The sequence below is a fragment of the Archocentrus centrarchus genome, chromosome 6 (assembly GCF_007364275.1).
Source record: "Archocentrus centrarchus isolate MPI-CPG fArcCen1 chromosome 6, fArcCen1, whole genome shotgun sequence".
Classification (NCBI taxonomy): Eukaryota; Metazoa; Chordata; class Actinopteri; order Cichliformes; family Cichlidae; genus Archocentrus; species Archocentrus centrarchus.
In genome coordinates, this window is record NC_044351.1 from 3,608,453 (window position 1) to 3,632,475 (window position 24,023).

The 24,023-nt window shown below is 45.0% G+C and overlaps 1 protein-coding gene across 2 annotated transcripts in view; it reads left to right on the forward strand.

Moving 5' to 3' along the window:
• Positions 1-24,023, forward strand: part of LOC115781526 (A-kinase anchor protein 13-like) — an 85,538-nt gene that overhangs the window by 25,991 nt on the left and 35,524 nt on the right. For both annotated transcript variants that reach the window (XM_030731212.1, XM_030731211.1), the window contains exons 3-11: positions 469-628; positions 1,638-1,735; positions 2,790-2,867; positions 2,983-3,172; positions 4,737-4,929; positions 8,833-9,049; positions 10,444-10,984; positions 12,198-15,248; positions 19,505-19,554. In XM_030731212.1, coding sequence (XP_030587072.1) covers positions 469-628; positions 1,638-1,735; positions 2,790-2,867; positions 2,983-3,172; positions 4,737-4,929; positions 8,833-9,049; positions 10,444-10,984; positions 12,198-15,248; positions 19,505-19,554 — 4,578 coding nt within the window. The remainder of the gene's footprint in view (positions 1-468; positions 629-1,637; positions 1,736-2,789; positions 2,868-2,982; positions 3,173-4,736; positions 4,930-8,832; positions 9,050-10,443; positions 10,985-12,197; positions 15,249-19,504; positions 19,555-24,023) is intronic.

Consider the following 24,023-nt stretch of genomic DNA (forward strand, 5'->3'; position numbering starts at 1 on the left):
ACCAGTTCCATCCAACTACCAGCCAATAACCTGCATCAGTGCAACATGGAAGCTCCTGCCAGGCATCATAGCAGCTAAGATGAACAGGCATGTGGCTCAATACGTGAGCAGGGGCCCAGAAAGGAATTGGCACTTTGGTCAACTGAAGTTACTGTGAAGAAGTGACCCACAGCTCATGGCTCTATGTAGCACTGAAATATTTACATGCTAGAATACTGTAAGGAAATTATTATTGCCATAAAATTTGAGGACATCATCTAACTCCACCATACAGCTTTTTTCCCCTAAACTGTTAGGTCCATCTTTCCATCATGTGCCCCCTGGTGGCTCTATGATAGAATAGCTGATGTGCTGTTTACTCATCCCAGCCTTGACTCAATATTGGCTGACTCACAGCTATCTGTTAGCCTCTTGCAGTGCTAAAGTCAACACTTGATGCCATGTTTGTGACGCTGTGTGTCCTCTCAGGGAGAGTGTGTGTTGACTGTGCAGCTTGATGATGAGCATAGTGCTGAGCAACAAGAAGAGGAGGAAGGGGAGTTTTATCTTATTTTCTCTGGATCTACACAAAGACATGTGAGCAGCACGCTGCGAGTGAGCAGTATCACACTGCAGGCCATGTGTCCAGGTATAACACACACACACACACACACACACTTGGTACACTTGAGTTTTTTGAAAAGCCGGAACAATGAAAACATGCAGAAGGCTGCAGGTGGTTGAAAGTCTGTTTGCAGGTGAAGCTGCTGTGCAGCGTGCTGTTGTGTGTTCCTGTAGTATGAGGTACAAAGAAAGTGTGTAGAGGAAAAGTCCTAATGTGAAAACACACGGTGTGTTTTCTTTCATTATTATAAAAATTTCATATCTAGAGATTAGTTCCTTTTTCAGTGTGCAGCTCATTCATGCTCAACGCTCCTCGTTCCTACTGTATCCTGGATCTGTCAGGGTGACTGACTCGTTAAGGTGGTGAACTTACTGTGTCTCCTCCTTCTTTGACTTCTACTTAATTAACAGAGGAGAAGTTTTTTTGCCTGGTGAGGATAGAGTGGATGGATGGAGGATGTCATAGTAATCTGAAACAGTTTTGTGTTGCTTCCACTAACCCCGACTTGAGCCCCATCAGGTTGTCATCTGGAGCCTGGAACCATCTGTACAAACGGAGGCACAATTTAATAGTGTGGGCTCCTGTACTCTACTCGTTTTTTTACTTGCTTTTTGTATTTATTCAGTCTTTTATTGTCTTACGGATCCCCATGAACTCAAGTAAATAAGATGTTGCATGTTTCCTTCTTAACATGGATCCCAGTGTGGTGCAAAAATAACGGGGCTGTGTTATATATGGAGGTGAGTGATGCTTCTGGCACTCTAATGTGATGTGCTGCTAATCTGAGACTCCGACACATTTCCTGCAGATAATTCAGTCCAGCCAGATCAGACAAAGTCACCGTTTGCCACGAGCCCACATTTTCTACCCTGTGAGCACATAATTTATCATGTTCTCTGGGTTTGGCTCACCTGCCAGACACTGACTGTGTGTGTGTGTGTGTGTGTCTGTGTGTGTGTGTGTGTGTGTGTGTGTGTGTGTGTGTGTGTGTGTGTGTGTGTGTGTGTGTGTGTGTGTGTGTGTGTGTGTGTAGGCCATAATGTGTGTGAACAGGTCTTGGTGACACTGTGTTTGGCTCGGCCTGATGGAACGGTGGACGCGCGCTCGCAGCAGAGCTTCTCCTTTGTTCAGGTAACAGCAGCATTGTGTTGCTGCAGTAAAGGCTCCTTTTTGTTCCAGCTGTGTCATGTTGTGCAGTGGGATGAATGAAAATAATGTGAGACAAAGGCAGAAGCTAATCACTTCCAGCATGATCAGAAAAACCTTTATAGTTTGGAATGTGTGCGCATGACAACAGAGAGCATTTGTCTTAATATGTTTGAGAGCAGTCTGCACTGACAGATGTTTAGCAGCTGCTTTGAAGCTGGTTACAGGTACACACAAAGTTATTATTTGAATAATAAGTGATCTCACTCCTCGGATTATGAGTCATCGTTATTGATTGATGAGTGCACTGGTGAGCTTGTATTGGCTGATATAAAAACAAATCTTTTTTTTTCCAAGCAAGACAAAACCTAGTATGAATTCAAATTCAGGGATCTTGTGGTTAAGGATTTTTTTTAATATAAGAACCATTTAAAATATATATATATATATATGACACTTTTCTCCTTTGAGCAGTCAAAGCACTTAATTATACAACACGCCTCATTCACCCACATCCACTTCTTTCTACATCTGAGCGCTTTCTATCTACAGTCACATCGGGAGAAATGCAGTGTTCAGTATCTTTGGATACTTTGGCATGCAGATTGGTGCAGCCAGTGATCGAACCACCAACCTTCCCATTAGTAGATGAGCTGCTCTACCTCCTGTTACAGCCACCCACAAGAATCTCAGCGATCTCAGCATACCACTACAGCACGCACACTGCTGGTGGCACACGTACCACAGTTTGAGAACCTTGGGGACGTGACCTTGGGCGCCTTTTCTGACATGTCTGTGCTGCAGCTCTATGCAGTTTTTTTTAATATGTTTCCAGTTTCCAAAATGGAGAGGAATGTTCTTTTTTTCATCGTGTTTAAGAGTGATAGGTGAGAAAGATCACTGAGCTATGAGGAAGCAGGCAGAGGTGAGCAGATGTGAGTTTAGGTGCTTGGCCATAATAGTACGAAGGCAGTTCACACATATGACAAAAGGCCTGTATCAGTTTTTCTGAATGATGACCGCAGTGTGTCCTGTGTAGGACTTGGCTCTCAACATGACCCACTTCTTGCTTGACAGCACCGCTGCACAAGAAGCATTACTACTGAGCAGTGAGCAGGTAAGTGAGACGAGTCAGAGGGGTTCTCAGAGTGTCTCAGTGACATTCAGAGATGTTTTTGGGGCAGACACGTTTCCTGAAGGTCTCAGAGGAGTGTCCCACCTGTTTGTGTTAGAATCCAGTAGAAGCTGAGAGACTGGACGAGAGCCTAGACCTGAAACATGTCAGCCAGCCTCAACACGGGACTGCACCAAAAGCACCCTGCAACACACACACAGGTGTGGAGGAGGAAACGGTCACAGTGACAGATACACACAGATCCGACACAGGGATGGATGTCTCCTCATTATTGAACAGCTGCCCTGGTGAGTGAGCATGCCTTTACTTTGGATTTCATTTCTATCAGACAAAGTCCAAGTCACTCTGACTTGGGACAGACAGCACAGGCAGGTAAGGGCTGCACCTGCAGGCCCACTCTTCTTACTGTGAGCTGTCTGGACTTCAGTCTGCAACTGATTTTTCCAGGAGCTCGAGATGTGTTCAAACTGTCACATTCTCTAGTTGTAAAAGTAGCATTTGCTATTTTATTTTATGTTTTGTGCTCATTTACATACACACACACACACACACACACACACACACACACACACACACACACACACACACACACACTCGTCTCAGTATAAAGTAGGCCAGGTGCCCCAACCACAAGCTACTTCCTCCAGCTCTCCCTGGGGATCCCAGTATGCTTCCAGATTATAAGGGATATGTAATCCCTCCAGCATAATCTTTGTCTGCTTGTGGTCTCCTCCCAGTTGGACATGTCCAGAATGTCCCCCTGTGGTGGTGTGCAGGTGGCATTCTGGTTGGTGGCAGCAGTCCTTAGTTCCTCACCCTGACCTCTGCGAGTTCACAGACCCCACCGAGGAAGCTCACATCAGCTGGCTGTGGCTGTAATCTTTCTAGAGTCATTACCTGGAGCTCATCTCTAAACTCATCATCATCATCATCATCATCATCATCATCATGGCTGTCATTATCTTGGATTGAAGTCAGACATGGAGTGCTTAGCAAGCTGCATCCATAGGCTGTATGTGTCACACAGTGCTGAGAGCATGCAGTAAAATCCTAGAAACGCACTCACTTTGTGTGTCTGTCTCAGTCTGGCAGAATGAAAAGTCTCAAATCTTCTGTTTATAGCAATAAAAAATGATTCTGTCCGTACACAGAACAAACAACAGCAGCCCTCAAACATCACACCGAGCTCCGGAGAGTTCAGGTGCTCCACTCCTCTTCAAAATCACCAAACTCAGACCATCACAGTCATGCACTCAAGCCACAAGTTCCTCACAGCTGTTACAAATGATGGATATGAATCAGGGATATCTGCTTCTATTAGAAATGCAGAAGCAAGGAAACGTTTTCCTTATTTAGGTGTTGATGCCATCTGTTAAGCAGAGCACTGTCACCCACACTTTAAGTGCTATGCGAGTCAAAAGTCAGCACTCTTTTATGGCCTGCACTGGTCTGGTGGAAGGAACAGAGAGCACAGAGGCCAGAGGAGGCTTCATTCAGCATTAGTTTAGTATTTTAATTTGTCTTGATTTCTGCCCACAAGTATTTAATGAAATTATGTAGATCCACAGACTATGAGTTGAGTCAGTTTTTGCTGCTGTTTGTCCTGCAGATCCTGGAAGAACTCCCAGATACACGTTTATTTGCTCTATTTCTGCTTGTTTAGTTTCTTTTTAATATTTCATCTCATGCATATCACATGTTTCAGGAAATCTGGCTGGCTGGCTGATAACGTCTCATTTTTTAAAGCTGTTGAATCAGTGCCGGGATACTCCGCACCTCCACCAGGAGGTGTTCTGTGTTCTCAGCCGACTCCAACCATCATTTTTTTTTCTTTCGTTTCTTCTTCTCCAGCTGTGAGTGAGTGCCAGCAGCCCTCCAGCCTGCTGCACTTGGCAGCCAGTCACAGTCTGAAGACAGTGCCGTCATTCCTCCTGCAGCAGCCAGGAGGGAAGGAGGCACTGAGGAGGACCAATACTCAGGGTTCAACGCCAGCATGCCTTGCAAAGAGCAGAGGACAGCAGCAGCTTCTGGAGCTCTTTCCACAGTGAGTACTGATATGAGCAAACACTGGACCCCCACCACTGTAGGCACACAACTCCACTGAGACGGTTTCTCCTCTGTTGCTCTTGAACGGATGCTAACATAAGTTAAAGCTCAGGTAGAAGCACATGAACTGAAATAAATCTCCACTCTTTCTAGAATACAGTACATGTAGAATCCAGCATCAATATTATGACTATAATAATAATAATATTAAGAGCTGCGCAGTTCACTGATGTGCTGCTTCGTGTTGATTAACTTGTTTTGATTAAAATTGTCTGCATTGAATCTGCTTTGCATTTAGTTTCAGAGAAACCTTTTGACTATTCATGGGTTGGCTGTGAATAGCACCATAAACAGAACTCAGCCATGAAAACTTTGGCCAGCCATCGTCGGCATCTGGACTGTCCTTTATGAGGCCATGAGAGCTAGATTTAGAAATACATGTTCATATTTGTTTAAGTTGTTCCTCAGAATGAGAACAAGCAAAAACCTGCAAATGCTCGTTCCCTCCTTCACCGCAGCTGCCCCCCTCTGAGACAGCTTCTTCTGCATAATATAGAAATAACTTATAATAACTAAGAAAGTGGAGGCATGTCTTATAAAAATGTGTCTTTAAGAGGGATTTAATGAGGATGAGGAGCTCACCGATCAGATCTCCTCAGGCTGATTGATCTAAAGTGGTGTCCTGACAGAAAAAGCCAGATCACCCTCGGAGAACTTGGTTGAGGACCTCAGGTGGCACCTGGGCATGAACAGTGTTAGAAGATCTGAGGTATCCTTCAGTGCAAGCTCAGAGCAGCTTTAAAATCTATTCTAAAATGAATGAATACCAGTGAAGAGAGGCTAAACAGGAGTGATTCTCTTTTTTTGGTTTTAGTAAGAAGTCTGGTTGCTGCATGATGGACCAGCTGTAGTTTGTAAAGTAAACTTTGTGGCTCAAACAAGCGTATAATGAAATTACAACAATCTAATCTAGAGGAGAAAAAAACAATGCATGACCGTCTCTAGATTTCTTTTGGATAATATTGAGCTGACCTTACTGATTCTCCTAAACTGCATAAAACCAGATTGGAAAACTGAATTGGCATGCTCATTCAGACTGAGGTGGTACAATACAGGCTCATAGACAAGGAGCTCAGGTGTGTTGTTGTGTGATAGATGCACTGAGGCAAATACTGATTAATTCTGTCTTATCCATATTTAGCTACAGGACGTTCTGTGAGATTCAGCTATATCTTGGATACAGTCATTCAGTGCACTGACTTTAAGAATGTCACTGGAGCTCAATGCTGCTTTTCATCTGTGTAGAACTGAAAACTAACACTATACCTGCAGAGGACGTGGGCCCAGGGGTAACATGTACAAAGAAAACAGGAGTGGTCCCAGAACAGGCCCCACAGGTCATCTTTGTAAAGGATGATTGTAACTTGCCAACACACGTAAAGATCTATGTACACAAGAATGAGTACGAATAAAAGCACCTGAAAACTGGCACTGACAGCTGACAGTTTTTTTTCAGTGATGTGGGCAAACAAAATGACAGTAGCAAGTATTTGTTTTGTTTGTCTGTTCTCACATTTACACATCAAGCAACTGTCATTCAGTCCAACTGAATGAAAGTATGAGAACAGAGCTGAAGCTGCTGCAAACTTTTTACAGTCATGAATCAGCTGTGACAGTGTTTGTGTGATTCTGCCGCAGAAATGAAACTTTTCTAGATGAGCACACAAAGACAAACTAAATGTGGAATGCTTTAGACAAAACCATCAGAATGTGAGACTATTACAGCACTATAATGATGTTTCATCTGTGTGTGTGTGTGTGTGTGTGTGTGTGTGTGTGTGTGTGTGTGGGGAGCTGGAATGTAACAGTGGAGTTAGTAAGTCAAAGACAATTCCTCCTCCTCTGTCGTTCCTTTTTCCTTTTATTTGTCTCGCCCTGATGACCTCGCACTTTTTCATCCTGTTAGCTGTTCCAGAAGCAGAGGAGGAGTGTAAGGAGACATGAGCAGAGAGGAGAGACCCAGCTGCTGCTCGCTGACAGACAAACACAGCCAGGCTGTGAGGTGGCAGGGAGGAGCTGTTACTGTAGCAGTGTCTGTGTTTTGTTCCTGTGCTGTGATCACTGAGTGTGCCCCGTGCTGCTGTGTGTGTCTACGCAGTCTTCAGTGTGTCCACTAATCCTATTATCATGTTGAAGGGGGTGGCTGTAGCAGGTAATCGACTAATTGGAAGGTCAGTGGTTTGATTCCTGGCTGCTACAGTCTGCATGCCAAAGTGTCCTTGGGCAAGAGACTGAACCCCAAGTTGCTCCTGATGTGTTCACTGGAGTGTGTTAGATGTTAGACAGACAGCACTTAGGTGTAGAAAGAAGTGCTTGTATGAGTGAATCTGTGTGAATGGGGTGTGTTGTATAAAGTGCTTTGAGTGCTCAAGTAGAGCAGAAAAGCACTGCATTAACTACATGCTAACAAGGGATCCAGCACCTCAGAGATTTTAGTGCCTTTTAGTTTATGTTTTAGATTTTCACAGTACGTCAAGTGTTGATGAGCAGCTGAAGGCAGTTTCTTCCTCTGGATTTGGTGGAGAACAAAAACAGATTTGTGGCTCTGTGTGCTGATGATCTGTCACTGCTGAGTGAATCTGGCTGTTCGCAGGTGAACCGAACTGCTGCATTAAACGGTTGCTCTGAGGAAACAACCCCCACCTAAAATAGTGCCATTGCCCCACCTTACTGACTGTTTTTCATTTTCTATTCTCCAGACCACAAAGTCACCACCATATATGCACAAGTGTCATCAGGGCTCTGAGCCAATAAGCCATTGGTGACAAATGATCTGTTCCATAGCTGTTTCCACCCAAAGTATCCAGAACTTAGATCCTCAGAAGCTTTTTCAGCCTCTCAAACCTAAAAGGGTCCTTCAGGCTGCTGCTTTTCCACTGTAGCCTAATGACCCCTGAACATTCAGCACATTCATCTGAAAGCAGCACATTTTTTGTCAATTTTGAGCAATGTACAATTCAAGCCCAGTGGGCATCAGTGATGCAGGTGACTGTACAACAACACCATATAAAACAAACAGATAATTGTAACAGCATCACAGAGCAGCTGATGGTGAATTCCTGTTGATGGGCTCAGTAAGTCAGAGCTTGGAAAGAGATGAGTAGTAGATGCAAAGCCTGTCCCCAAACCTCCCACACTTTGTCAGAGTAATCCCTTTCAGCTGTGGACGTTGAAATACTTTCCCCGGTGCTCAGACCCCGTCCCAGCAGTGGACCTCCTCCAAATGTCCCCCATCTCTGGGGAAATGCTCCTGTTTTAAACAGAAGGACAGAGTCAGCAGATTTAATAGAAATGTGCAGCATTAATTTTGTCATTGTGAAGAGCATCAATATCTGTGTGTGTGTGTGTGTGTGTGTGTGTGTGTGTGTGTGTGTGTGTGTGTGTGTGTGTGTGTGTGTGTGTGTGTGTGTGTGTGTGTGTGTGTGTGCCCACATGCATGTGGGTATCTGTAGCTTTGAGCTCTGTGATCCAGCTGACTGGTTGGGGCTCCTCCTCTTTAGGGAGGGCATGGATGAGTTGTGTGTCTCAGACAGGAGGTGATGTGAAGTTGTGTCTTCACCTTATAATTTTTCCAGTTTCCTGATTTAGCTCCTCCCTCTTTGTGACTTTACTTTTCTGTTTGACTGACAGTGGACAGGTAACGTGTTCCTCTAAATCTAATCTTTGTTCCACATCCAGTGATAAGATAAGACGTGTGTGTGTGTGTGTGTGTGTGTGTGTGTGTGTGTGTGTGTGTGTGTGTGTGTGTGTGTGTGTGTGTGTGTGTGTGTTACAAAGAGGAAACAAAGAATGTTGAAATACCTGCTGGGATAAAGTGGAGGATTATTTTGTATCATTGCAGCTATGCAACATTCTCAGATGTCCAAGCAGGAGCCAAGGAGACCCTGCAGGTTTATCCCAAAGGTGTGTTTGAGCACCATGCCAGTGTGGGTACCTACACCCTAACATTCCTCCTGCAGAGCGAGGGGGGCGCAGAGGCAGACAGCAGGGGACACTGCTGTTTACAGGAGGACGTAAAGGAGCTGAGGAGACTAATCCAGCTTCACAGACACACCGAGGTGAGCAGACAGCGCACAGCTTTTTCCATTTCCTGACCTCTTATGGACTTTGGCTTGTTTGTATGGTGTGTGTTGCCTTCATTTCATGCAGCTACAAAGTAAACTTTGTAGCTGCGTTGCTCTCATACTGCACAGGGTTCTCAGACACAGTCAGCTCTCTGGTATCACTGTTATCCCATGATGTGGAAGTGAAATTAAAGGTGTACGGCTTCATCATTGTCATCTGTGCTGTGTGTGTGTGTGTGTGCGCGCGCGCGCACGTGTATGTGCACAGTGCACCGTTCTTATTGGGTAACTTGCAGTGTACAGACAGAGTTAAGCAGGGTTTCTGCTTGCTGCGATGTGACGGTGAGATAACGAGTACTAAACACACCCTGTTTGAACTCCTTTTCACTGCTGGAGGAAACACCCAGCATTCACATGCTGACACATGCATCATTTGCAGTGGTTACAAAGTGAGCTTGCATAAATATGGGCTGTGTTGCTAATACAGATCCAACCTGCCTGCAGAGGAACATTTAGGCTGTTTATGCTGTTCAGGTGATGGTAATGAGAGGCACTCTTTTATACCACCAAGTGAAAAACATTACATAAGCATTTAGATAATGTGCCCCAGCTGTGTTCTTGTACGGAGTCTGATATCATTCATCACCTCTTAAAATAATAGGCCGAGTCATTTTTTAACAAAATGTTTGGTCCAGTTTTTTGTCTCTTCTGAAAAAAACTGAAAAAAATGACGTGGGCCATTTTTTTAAGAGGGTGATGATATGTTTCCTTATTGTGATCAGCTGCAGCTTGTGTTACTGCCAGCAGGTGTCACAGTCAGAGTTGGGGGGCTGTACTGTGAGCTGCTGTTAGCCAAAACAATGATGGGAAAAAAAGACTGAATGACACAGAATTATCATCTTTTTTTCCATCTTTTTTTTTTTAATCTGAAGGCCACTTTATGCAACTCACCTCCAAGTAAAAGTCACTTAATTTCCTTTAGGAATGTGACTGGCTGGCCTAGAGATGCTGGTGGATAGCTGTGATGGGATTGTTTGAATTGTAGTGATCAGTCCCTCATACAGTGGGTCACTGAAGCAGGCGAGTGATTGACTGAATGAGCGGGTGACCTGTTTGACAGAGCATCAGGAGAGCCCGTCAGTCAGTCATTGATGGCTTTGACACAGATCAGCTCTTCCAGACTGTCACTGTTTTTATATGAAATTTGCTTAGACCACCATTGCAGGCCACGCCCATCCATCTGGGAATTTTGTCTGACAGCGTTCACACATACGTAAACAAACAGTACAGTAATAATACATGAGTATGTGCTAAACTGCGCAGTAATTCATTGCTGCAGTGACAGTTTTCCATTTGCACCTCATTTGGATTCCTTTTCCTTTTTTCAGGGTTCAATCATCCCCTCATTGGAGCAGAGAACACACGGGGACGACTCGGCTGCTGTCAGTCAAACATCCGGTACCAGTGCACATTTTTGTCAAAGACAGGAAAAAGGGCGCAAACACAAAGGCACACCAGCTGCCAAATCTGCTGGGAGGAACAAGAGAAACAAAAAGAGAACTACCAAAATCACAAGACCTGCAGCAGCAGAGTCTTCAGGAAACCAGAGCAGAGAAGCTGCACAGAGGCCCTGCACAGCAACAGGAAGTGGAACTCTTTCATCAAGAGAACGAGCAGTGGCAACTGTGACTAATGACACAGGAATACAAGAAACTCCATCACCCATAAGGCCAGTATTGGGACCAGGTGTTGAAAGAAAGTGTGCTGGCAGGAAGGCGGTTGCCTTGCCTACAACCAGCATCGTAGATAAACAGGAAGGGCAGAAGCAGGAAGTGGAGCTGCTGATGCGTAAGCTGGTGTCAAAGACAGGAAGAGACGCACAAAGTCTCAGAGCAGAAATCAGTGTGGAATCAGCTGCAGAGGGGACAGGTACGTCCTGTAACAGTGTTGGTAGCGCTCGGCGAATAATCATTGAATGCAGAACTTTATTATGTTGTACATCATACCTGCTTTGGCATATATGATAATTAGGCTTGTTAACCAAGAAATGAAAAGCGTCTTTGTGATGGTGACGGAGCAGAGAAGGGGAAAGGAATGATGAGTTCATGCTTTTCTGGTTGTGTCACAGCTGATTGTTTATAGTTTGTACTGAGTGTTCAGTAGATACACAAAGATATCTGTGCACAGTGTTTAAATCCAAACTTGGGGATTTAAATCTGCTTTAATTGCTATTTGATGACAACAAACAAAATATTTTACATTTTCTCACTTTTTCATTTTTTGTGAGGCTTAGCAAATAACTGTTTCTTTGCACATCCAGCAGTTATAGTTGTAATTAATGATCTTTAATGTTCAGTGAAACCATTGTGTGTGTGCTCTCTACCAGCCCCTGAGGTAGAGATCTGGCTTTGAGCTGCTCTGTGCTCAGCGGCGTCCCACTCCTTCCATGTAACTGTCTGCTGGTTGGTGCTGAGCAGCTTGCGGAGGCTTCCTCCACCTGCTGTGGTTACAAACTGGGTGGAGTGTAGGAGCCAAAACCAAATACAGAAATGATGAGCAGTAAAATCCCAACACTCACACTGCACAAGGCTGAAGGGGAGTGCAGAGCAGACGATGGTTCTCAGGGTGACTGCGAGCACACATCAGTTACTGAAGCTGTTGTTATTGTGTAAGGGTTGATGCAGTCCTCACTAAAGACAGGTTGGGAACAAACATTCAGGTTAATCGAATACATTAAGAAAGAAAACCATCACCCCAGCTCTCGATCGGGCTCCTTGATTCTGTCTTTAGCCGTTTCTGCACAGAAAAGTTGCATGAACCTCAGTAGAGTTTTTCACATGTAGCACACAGTGGGAGTTAGTCTGTGTCATGCGTGTTCTCACTACTGGAAATGCAGTACGTTTGGTTTAGACGTGCACGCCATCAATTCAACAAACTATTACCTGCTCAGTCTGACCGCATGCAGACTTTTTACCAGGGAGCTGGCAGGTCAGAGACTGTTTAATGTGTTCAACATGTGTATTCTCATATACATCTGTGGGTGAGTAAGTGATAAAAACACTGACCGAAGCTATGACAAGTCCAGTCTGGTTGTGAGAGACCAAAGTTCTCAATAATCCTTAATCTGCTCATCTCCTTTCAGTGACTATGGGCCAGGAGCAATCCCAGGATCCACAGGATATTCAGGCAGAACAAGAGGAACCAAGTCTAGTCAACACCATGGAGAAGAGTCCCCAATCTAACACAGAAAACAGCCCCAAGTCCACACACACAGAAAGGAAAGGCAGGAGAGTGTTATGGCAGGATGGAGGGCTGACTGGAAGCAGAATGGGATCAGAAGCAGTAGGAAAAACGACCTGGTATATGGGAGACACTTTAGAACAAGTTTCCAATGAAGATTCCAGCAGAAAGGAAGTAAACTCACAGTCAGTTTGGTATGACGCTGACACAATGGTTGAGAGAAACCCTGAACAGCTGGAGGAGGGACGGAGCGAGAAGAAACAATGTGACATGAGCTCACCTCAAGCTTTAGGTCTTAGCTCTCCACAGCCGGTAGAACAGGGTCTGTCTGCAGCTCTGAGTCAGGCACATGCTGCTGGAAAACAGCCAGCACTGTCACATGGGCCAGATGCACAAAGACAGGAAGTACACGGATCACAGCAAGAGGAGGAAGTTAGGTCAGATTGGAAGAAGGCAGGAGTGGAAGGAGTCAGTAACAGAGAGAAAACTTATAGTAGAAGCATTTCTGAAACAGCAGACTCTGAAGGAGGAGGAGAAAAAGTAGGAAGTGAAGAGAAACCAGCAAAGGGCAGAAAACGGAGGAGGAAGAAGAGGGGGAAGAAGGGCGGTGCAGAAGCCAAACTTAGCTCCAGCTCTAGTACAGAATCTCAGAGCTACTCAGAGAGACAGCCGGAGAGCCAACAAGCAACAAACTCCACCATTCAGTCAGAGTCAGAGACTGAAAGGGCAGACGAGCAGCGTCTCCCTGCTTCTGAGCCAACCTGGGGGGAGGAAGCTGATGAGGATGCCATGCAGCTACCCAGCCACACAGAGATCCAGACCCACAACGCTCCCGGAGCTGACGGTGATGTTACGAACGTGGATTGTAGTTTCGTGGCTGGGGAGCTCAGTCAGGCTGACCGTCTGAGAACAGATTGGACTGAAGTTACAGCTTCACACACAGAAAAAAGAAATGAATTATCAGAGGATGAGACCGTGAACGTTGATGACTTAAATCCAAATTCAGTCATCATCAATTCAGAACTCAGTGAAACAGACGTCAGTAAGGCCGACATAAAGGGAATTACAACTGTGCAACCAGTGGCAGCAGAAGAATTTGACTCTGGAGAGCTGGAATCAAACATGCCTGCCATTCTGGTCCAACCAACGCTGGATAATGTTGAGCCTAATGAGGATCTGACGGTTACTGGTACAGCTACGGAGTCCGTGATCCGGATAGGTTTAGTGAACTCTAAGTGTCCAGAGGAGGGCTCCTCCTTTCCTGAACAGGATACACCGCAATCTGTGGACTCGGACAAACCAGTACACTCTGTGGATCCCACGGGAAGAACAGTAGGATCTGTTGAATCTGTATGTCCCACAGCAGCTGCTTTTGTACCATCTGATGACAGAACGGATGTTTCTTCGCTTCATATTCGGGAAGGAAGCACTGAGACCACTGCAAGGGAATATTTAGAGCATTGTTTGGCCCCTGAGATGCTGAGAGGTCCGGAGTACAAGGAGAAAAAGACACATGACACGTGGGAGGGTCCAGAGGAAGGAGTTACAGAAAGAAGCCAGAGTGATGAAAATGGCAGCGGGTCGGTCCGTGTTCCGTTGTGTTCCATTAATGAAGGGCGACAGGTGAAGGAGAACTATGATGAAGACTTGGTTGCTGCAGCAGTAGCTGTTGTAACAGTAGCAATAGCATCAGCAGTGGCTAGCATAGAACTGAGCCAACATTTAGTAGGCAGTATGTCAGAGAGTTACGTGTGTGCAGGCATAGAAGCAGTGGATAGTCCATCATTAGCACAGGAGACCAGCCTCGCATCAAAGCAGCTGCAACATGATCTGCTGCACACAGTTCAGGTCACACAGCTGTCTCCACAGCTGATCAGCAGAGCAGTGACTCAAGCTGACACAGAAAACCAGCCTAGTCACATCAGCTCTCTAGAACAAGCTGAAGTATCAGGAGAATCAGGCTCTGTAGAGATACAGTCGATATGTAACGCAGGAGGGTCCAGAGAAGGGCAGCTAAGTAGTCAAGATCAGGCTAACTGTGAGCTGCCTGCATCTGCAGATGCTCCTAGTTCACCAAAACATGCCAACGAGGAAATTCAAAAAGAAACTCTACACAACAAAGTTTCTACATATTCATTACCTAAAGAAGACAATAACCAGCTGAAGTTTCATCCCAAACCTTTGCCAGAGGCAGGTGAAGTGATTACAGCTGAGGAAGACCGCCATGATCGTGTGCAGACGGTCATTTTGCTGCACGGCGACAGCCTGCTCCACTCTGCTGTTACAGATATAGAGGTTACTGTTACAGACCAGAATCCACCACTCAGAGAGCCAGAAAATGAGCCTATCTGTCCTAAAGAGGGAGCTGGACAGCAGCTGACATCCCATTTTCGAACTGGAGAGACACCTGAAAGATGCGATGGTCTCTCTGTGGAATCCAGAAACGCTGACAGCGAGGTAGGCTGGCATTACAGGTCAGAAGAAAGTGAGAGCTGTGAAAACAACTCCCCACACCTGTCAGCCTGCGACTCGCAGGTTGAAGAAAATGAGTGCCATCCACAGCTGGCTGGAATGCCATGTCAAAGTGAGCCTCCCACTTTCCCTCTTTCCTGTGGTTCAGCACGTCCTGTTACCCCCAATAAATCATGTTCCCCAGCTGATGCCACTCCAGAGGAACCAGCTGCTCCTGCAAATGTGGAATCAGGTGAAATCCTGTCATCTCAGTCATCAGCAACCGGGAACAGTGTCACTGCAATTCCTCTTGAAGCTGAAAGGGACACAAACCAAAGAGAAGCTCCTGAAAGTGTCCTTGTGAATAATAAGGATGCTGTGTTTGAAGGGCTGGATGAAGACACACTGGATACCGTGGATGGATTCGAGGACGGAGAAAAGAAAGGAGGAGAAGTAGAAGCAAGGAAAGAGATGCCCAGAGTGGAGGACACATCCCAAACTGGTAATTACAGTCTACAACTATTTTACCCCCCCCCACACACACACTTTCTTCCTGTCTCAGGTGCAACCCTCTTTTCTTTACACTTTGATCGATCTTTTATTTCCTGCTCACCAGAATTTATCCTCCTCTCCCCACAAACCTATTTTGAAGTGTGTGTCCACGGTCTACTTATTTTTTACAAGACATGTTACTGTAGCAGGATGCAGCTGCTACAGTGTTAGCTGCACCATGTCTGAGACACGGGAAGTGACACTCGCTGATATTATAAAAACTCTTCCAGAGTTTTCTCCTGTTCTGCCTGATGTAGGAGAGGAAACACATCAGTCTGTGGCAGGGCATGTAACTCGTACTGACCCTCCATTCCTAACAGGGCCAAGTGATGCAGGTGTGTGTGTGTGTGTGTGTGTGTGTGTGTGTGTGTGTGTGTGTTGTGATGGTGGTAAGCTTATTTTGTGGTTTGGGAGGAACTGATTGTATATTGCACTGTAACCAGGCGACTGATGATGTAACCAAGACTTAACAGTTACCAGTGAAACTAGCGGTAGGCTGGTGTGTGCGTGTGTGTGTGTGTGTGTGTGTGTGTGTGTGTGTGTGTGTGTGTGTGTGTGTGTGTGTGTGTGTGTGTGCGTGTGCGTGTATGTGGTTTCACCTCTAACTTGAGCCCTCATCCTGTCCGTGCCACAGGCCTAATGCATACTCAGAGCAGAAAATGTTTCAATGTCTGCATTACTTTTGAAGAAGTACATCTTATTTTTTCCAGGAACAATAATACTATAATGAGCACATTGCTTAAATTACTAGAAACAGTCACCTAAAGAGCAGTGTTCAGTGAACCTGACGTTCCTCAGCAGCCTAACAGCAAACAGTTTGTGTGTGAGGAGGAGTGCAGCAGATCACTGAAGCAATCTTACAGAAGTGGATACAAGCACCAAAATCTGTGTATTGGTCCCTCTGGAGCCATTAATGTGAAAAATCCCATGAGCCATTTCAATTTTCAAAGTTTCCAAATTTTCCAATTTGGCCGTCATTTCCATCTTTTTACTGCAGAATTTCCACCACCGGAGGCATTTCAGAGGATTTGTGTGTTTCTGACCATAAGTAAGTCAAATCCATACCTTAAAAACTTCTGTAGAGCTGTTTTATTTCAATAAATTAAATAATTATCAATAAATAAATACATTTTAAGTGCTCACATACGTGGATACATCAGCGGGTACTGGCAGGAGCTGGAGACTGAAGCACCTGAACGGAAACTCGCTCTAAATCCTGAACCAACAGGTTGGCTGAGAATCGTTACTGCACCCCACGCCCTAAACACACCTAACGAGTAATAACTGAGTACTGAACTGCTGCATGATCGCTGTGTGTCATTTGACACTATGATTAATCAGAAAGGCCACTTCATCTGAAAAAATATTGCCTGGCCTTTATGGATAGCCATCATGAAACTAGCCACCATGTTGGGATGTTGACATGGTTAACAAAAAGAGTTTATACACAATTTTTTTTACTTGTATCCGTGTTGTTCAGTTACTCGCTGCATGAGAGGAAACAGTGAGAGGACTGTGCACTGATTCCCGCAGCAGATCAATAGCAGTATGCAGCACTGGGCTTTTTTTTTTTTCATATTTTCCTTCCATGGATCCAGACTTTCTTGTAATTTTCAGTGGTCTCTGAAGGTCTTTCAAACAAAAAATGATTTGGTCATTGGCTGCTTTTTCACTCATTTTCATTTTCCTGCCGATTTTCAAGGGAATGCTGATTTTGTTTGATTTTAATTTATTAATCTGCTTAACACTGAACTATCAATCATTCAAGCATAAAAAGGCACATAACACACACAACAGAAAACTTGGAAAGAACCCATTTTAAAGTGTATCTTTAGGTACTTTGTTACTAGCAGCCTGTTGAAAAAGCACATCATTTGTTCCCATTTCTTTAGCTGAAAAATGCCAAAGATAACACCGTCTGACTGGCATGAAATAATCATTTTGCACCAACAACGGGATTAAAGTTTGGTATCGAAGAGTGCACCCCGATTACTGATCAGTAAGTGACAAAGGACCAGCAGAGGATGGGTGATGAGGGGCTTTATTCAGCAATAATCTTTGAAACCAGGTTTGTAGTGTTGGTCAGGCAGGGCTGTCTGTCATCAGTATGAAATGTTGTGTCAGAATTACACCAGCGAGCTAAAGATAAGGATAAAAAAGAAAATTCGGTCAGCAGACTGAATCTGTTATTACATCAATTCAAAGCAAAGCCAGAAGCAGGAAATGAACTAAAGCAGCTTTCTGCACACACAGTCTTCCTGTGTTTTCCCGGCTCGGTCAGAAGCTTGCTATTTTACTCTCTAATTATTTTTATCCTGACTTCTCTAATCCCACTGACTAACAGTGAAAAGGGGAAGCTATTGCGAACACAGTGCTCACATGACAGGCGAGTTTCAGCTTCTACACCTCAGGAACCACATGCTGCAGTCACAGTACTGATCGCTGATCAGAAATGACCCAACAGTTATCGAGCGCAGTCCTGCTATTGTGTCTAAGAAGTAAAGGTGAAGTTGTAGATGAGGTGCGAGCTGATACATGTCGGTGTTTTTCATCTGAAGCATATGAAATATGAATAACTGTGTGACAGATGTACGGTTGTCTCAGCATGTCCGTCCTGCTCCAGTCCACTGATCCACTGACCTCTGAGATCAGGACAGAATTTTTTACATAATGGCCCAAAGTTCATGTTTTTACTTCATCTTTTGAGCTTTGTCTCTCTTTTTTTCACATCTCAACAAAGAAACCATGAACTTCATCAACAAACACATCATAAGCTTTACGCATATTTTACAGTCATTTATATGAAGTCTGAAAATGAGAGTTTCTGTCTGACTGACCAGAGCACATCATGAGCACCTTCCTATTCAGATGCAGTAGCAGCTCTACTCTGAGCTCCTCACAGTATCTTTAAGGCTGAGTCCAGTCACTCCAGTCCTGAGGCCATGGTTCTCAGCCTGAAAAGGGGTGGTGTGACCACTCCAGGTTGGGGAGGAGTTTCTGCCACAACTGGAGTGGCTGAGTTGAATAAATATGCTCAATGAAACAATAAACAAAGCTATTTTCTCTCAGTATGGTATTTTTAGCTTCATATACCCACTCGTGGCTGCTTCATAGCTCTCATAAAGCTGGCTAAAGGTAGACCACTTTGAGCCGAGGCAGTTGAGCACTTTTATACATAATTTATATATTATACAAAGGAGTCGGAGCAATGGACAAGATTAGAGATGAGTGCATCAGAGGGACAGCTCAGGCTGAGATGGTTTGGATGTGCAGAGGAAGGATAGTGGAGTGGATATATTATACAAAGGATGATGAAGATGAAGCTGCCAGGCAGAAGGAAAAGAGGAAGACCTCAGAAGGAGGGTATTCAGAGGGTTGGTGTGACTGAGGAGGATGCTGAGATAGGGTGAGATGGAGGCAGATGGTCTGCTGTGGCGCCCCCTAAAGAGAGCAGCCGAAAGAAGAAGAAATATCACACAGAGAACGTTTTCAAGCATGCACACTTGAAGTTCATACGCTTTTCATGTTTTCAGCCAAATTTCAATGTTTTTGAATTTTTTTTCAAGAACATTTTGTCCCCTGCTAGAACAATGGCCACCTCTCAAACCGATGGTTCATGAACACACCGTGCTGCATTCACAAACTCACTGTAAGAGCTACACGGGGACAGACAAAAAGAGCCATCATAATACTGTACAAGTTCATGCTTACACAAATACAATAACCAAATTTAATATCATTCAGTGTGTGTACATTAAACACAATAAGACCAATCCCAGATTCTTATCCACTGATCAAAGGGCAGGAAGTGCACCAGCATACTATACCACTTAACTTAGAAAGACCTTAGTGAAACAGCTGGCCAGTGCTACTAATCAACACACAAAATACATTCACAAAAACTCACATTAGCTTCAAGGCTTCACGTGCTGTTAGCCTCCTGGTCAACGGTGAGGCTACGCTGCTGTCCGAGGCTCACTTCCTTGTAGTCAGAAACTTCGGGGTTAATGTGTTCAGTGACTGGCCGTTTTTTTTCCTACCAAAGCATGTTGTTGCTCTCATCATTGATTACAGTCACCGTCCTGCTGTGTTAGCCCTGCTCTGTTTCTGTTTGCGTTCTTGTGGATTATAGAGCAGCTGACTGATGTGTTTATCACACCTGGTGAGCATTAAAACTAACTTGATGATGACTTGTGTTTTCTGCAGAAGCAGCAAAGGAGGAGGAGAGAGACGGGGACAGCGCGCACGCTCTGCAGGTGAGCTTCTGTTCAGGAGACTGACTGTTAGTGATGCTGTGTGAAGGGTGAAAACAGGAAGCTGAAAGAGAAAGCCTTGCCTACTGTCTCACCTGCACACACTGAACCTGTCAGTGTTTTGTGAAGCAGCTGGGGCAGCTGTGGCTCAGGGCCCTGGGTTGTCCACCACTCAGGTCAGTGGTTCAATACCTGGCTACTCTAGTCTGCATGTCGAAGTTTCCCTGAGCAAGATTCTGATCCCCGAGTTGCCTCCAGTGTATCCATCAGAGTGTGAGTGTGTGTGCAAATGTCAGACCGGGTGCTTAGGTACAGGAAAAGGCACTTGTATGAATGTGTGTGTGTGATTGGGTGAATGAGGCTTGTAGTAAAAAAGCACTTTGAGTGCTCAGAGTAGAAAAGCACTATATTAGTAGTGAACTATTGAAACATTACGGGGAGTGACTTAAAGCTTCACCCCCTCTTTGGTTTTTGGAGTCTGTCACAGAGCAGATGAGGCAGGACGCAGGCTGGGCGGCCAAGGCAAATGCAGCCATCGCCTCTTCTGAGACTCCAGTTACCAGCTCAGTGCTACACTCAGGTCCCATGATCACCTACTCACTCCTTCCATCAGTTAGTTTTGCTCTCCATGGTTTTGGGGTTGGATCAGAGCAGGCCAAGGTCACCTCTGACACCATATAAATCCTTTTCTAATGATTCCTAATGACGCAGTATTTGGTATCCTAGAGCTGCAGGTCACAGTGGGAGGCATGGGAACCTTGAGACCTGGACCTTGGGTGTATGTAGTGTAATGCCAAATGGAGTGAGGGAAGGAAGAGGGAGGTACGAAACACAGAAAAGTGCAGGAGATGGCAGAGGATCTTTCATGAAAACTTTGCTACATTGTAGAGAAATGTTGAGTTGAACACACTGTTTGTAGTCTTGAAGAAACATTTCCTTTCTTTGATTCAGGTGTTTAATTTATGTCATCTGTATTTGCCCCCAAAAAAACCCCAACAATGAAACTTTGTATCGAATCATGTTTCTAAAGTTTCTAAAGGTTCCACTGTTTCCACGTTTAAGGTGGTTTCTGTTTGTGATGAATCGAGCCACGGGCAGCACGGTGGTGTGGTGGTTAGCAGTGCTGCCTCACAGCGAGAATGAGGCCTGGGTTTGATTCCACATTGGTCCAGGCCTCTCTGTGTGGAGTTTGCATGTTCTCCCCGTGTCTGCGTGGGTTTCCTCCCACAGTCCAAAGACATGCAGTCACTGGGGTTAGGTTCACTGGTCACTCTGTATACCATAGGTGTGAATGGTTGTCTGTCTCTCTGTGTTGGCCCTGCGACAGGCTGGTGACCTGTACAGGTGTACCCTGCCTCTTACCCTATATCAGCTGGGATAGGCTCCAGCCCCCCCGTGACCCTGAACAGGAGAAGCAGTAGAGGATGGATGGATGGATAGATGGATGGAGGGAGCCAGCTCAGCATAAGGAAGAGCTGGCACAGTTTCACCTGATATAGTCTGATATGCTCTTATTGCACATACATGTAGGTGACAAAGGAAAAAAGGATCCTCATCTGATCATGACACGTTTCTGTCCTGATGGCAGAGGTCTCAGCAGCTGGAGGGCACAAGTTTGTGCTCGTCATCCCTCTCACTGGTTCATCTCCATACAGCAGAGCTCATTAACTGTTGCTACAGTAACACATTTAATGTGTGCATTTATTGGTGAGCACGTCTATCCCGGGGAGGCTTGAAGCTATTCCTGCAACAGCTCTGAAACCCACGCTGTCTTTGTGCTGTCGCTGCTGCAGGATGTGTGTCTGTAGGAACTCGGTGATTTTCATGTATTCTTTGTTGCCCCCGTGTGGTTCGAGTCGCTATAAACAGATCCAGATGTGAGCGTCTCTCACTGCGTCACAGCTGGGTAGTGTTCAGCTGTTACCGTGGTTGCTGCTGTGTTTGTGTGCTGCTGATTGTTTACTGGTGGGCCGATTGTTTCCACTTATTGACTATAAGTTAGTTCTATGTTCCAGTGAGTGAGTAATATTATTTTATACTTTAATTAAGAGTGACATCGTCTGCCACCACCAGAAACTCTCACACACACACACACACACACACACACACACACACACACACACACACACACACACACACACACAGTTGTTGTTTTTTGACCAATTGATCCACTGTACATGGCAACATGATTTAACTTTAGTGAGAGAACTGCATGTCGGTGCTGGTTTCGGACCCCTTGGTCCAAAGGCCTGCGTTTAAGTTAACTGGTGATCCTAAATTGCCAGTAGCTGTGAGTGGTTGTCTGGCTCTTTGTGTTAGCCTTGCAACAGATTGGCAGCCTGTCCAGGGTGTACTCCACCTCTCACCCATTGACAGCTGGGATAGACTACTTCATCCTGATGTTGCAGTGATCATCCATGTGGGTGTGACGCTATAGCACCTCCATAATGTTTTTGTCCTCTGTCAGCACAGAGGCAGAGTAACTACTCGGCCACTTCTGCTGCTCTTCCATGGCTCCTGTGACGGAGGGAGTGGAGAGCGAGTGACTGACAGTGGGGAGTTAGAGAGAGGAGGAGGAGCGTGGACAGGAGGGATGGAGAGGCGGGTGGTGTTATAAACAGATGTGTGCAGGAAGACTCCCTTTCCAAACCGAACTGCAGCAGCGAGGATCATCGACAGACTTTAGTGGATCACTCTGTGGACAGGCGGGACCTTTTCGTAATGCTGCGACTTAATCACGGATCTAGGTTAGCTTGTGCCGTTGACACCACAGTTTAAGTGAACAGATTAGTATTTTGGGTCCCTCTTCTTCTACAGCTTATTGGATATAAGTTTTCTCATTTCATGGCAAGTAAATCAGCTGCCTGCAACAGTACAAACTACCAGTTGGAGCTTTTCTTTCCTCTGGACTCCTCCCTCAGCTGTTTGCATCACTGCTGCTCCAGCAGAGACCGTACAGAGTGGGGTGACAGCTGAGCTTTTGCCTGCAGAATGTCTCGCTGTCAGTGTGTGTGTAAGACCTGGATTGTCAGCTGGTGAAACTGGCAGCATGTATGAGAGACACAGGCGAAGGTACAGCTTCTGTGCCAAAGGAGAGCCCACAGTGGATGTGCTGTTGATTAAGGTAGGAAACAGCTGTTAATATGGTGACAGATAGCATATTTGAAATGTGATCATTCTCAAACACCTACAGAGGCACCATGAGTCCTTCGGTGTAGGTTTATAGCATATATATATATGCATTTATATATATACACACACAGTACTGTGCAAATGTCTTGTGCTATCACTCATTTCTTGGTATTTTGCAGGGAAATAGGTGGAGCGATTTAAAGACATTGAAAATATAAATATACAGTATAACAGGTACGATTCTAATGAACTTGAAAGTCAATATTTGGTGTGACCACCTTTGTTCTCCAGCACAGCCTGAACTCTCTGAGGCAGCTTTCTATACTTTCTTTAAGAGTCCTCAGGAACAGTTCTCCAGGCTCCCTGAAGGACATTCAGAGCTCTTCTTTGGATGTTTCTGCCTTTGGTTCTGTTCTCTGTCAGGATGATCCCACACTGCTTCAATAATGTTGAGGTACGAGCTCTGAGGAGGCCAATCTATGACTGATAGTGTTCCATTGTGTGATTTTTCTACCCAGGGATGGTTTTACTAGATCAACAGTGTGTTTGGGATCATTGTCATGCTGAAAAACGATGCTGTTGATAATCGGAGGCCTTCCAGATGCTAATGCAAAGAAGGTCAAAACCTGATGGTACTTTTCTGTGTTCATAATTCCATCACTGGCTGAGATTCAGCCCCAAACCACGACGGAGCCTCCACCGTGTTTTACAGATGGCTGCAGACTCTCACTGGTGTACCTCTCTCCTGAATTGCTCCACACATGATGATTTTGATTTGAACCACAAATTTTACAGCTGGGTTCATCACTCCATCAGACCTGCTGCCACTGATGTTCAGTCCACTTCTTGTAGAGTAGTTTTGCAGACTTCAGCCTTTTCTTCTTCTTTCCCTTCCTTAAGAATGGCTTCCTGACAGCCGCCCTTCCACTAAGACCACTTCTGAGGCTGAGATGGATCAGCTGAAGGTCTTGATGCATCTCTCAGGTCCTGTGTCAGGTCTCTGCTGGATGTTTTTCTATTTCTTAAGGACATGACTTCCTGACACTGTCCATCTGCTGTAGATAGTTTTTAGGCCTGAAACTTCTTCTTTTCTCCTGCATTTAATCAAATTTTTTAATGACACACTGCACACCATGCTGGAATATCTCAGGCTTTCAGCTAATAGCTCTTAGGGAATGAATCATGTCTTAATCACAACAGAAAACATATCAAATGTTTAAACTGAGGAACCATACAGTTGTTTAGCATTGTCATGTTGAAATGTGCAAGGCTTTCCCTGAACAGATGTCATCTGAATAGGAGCATATGCTGCTCTGAAACCTGTATGTACTTTTCAGCAT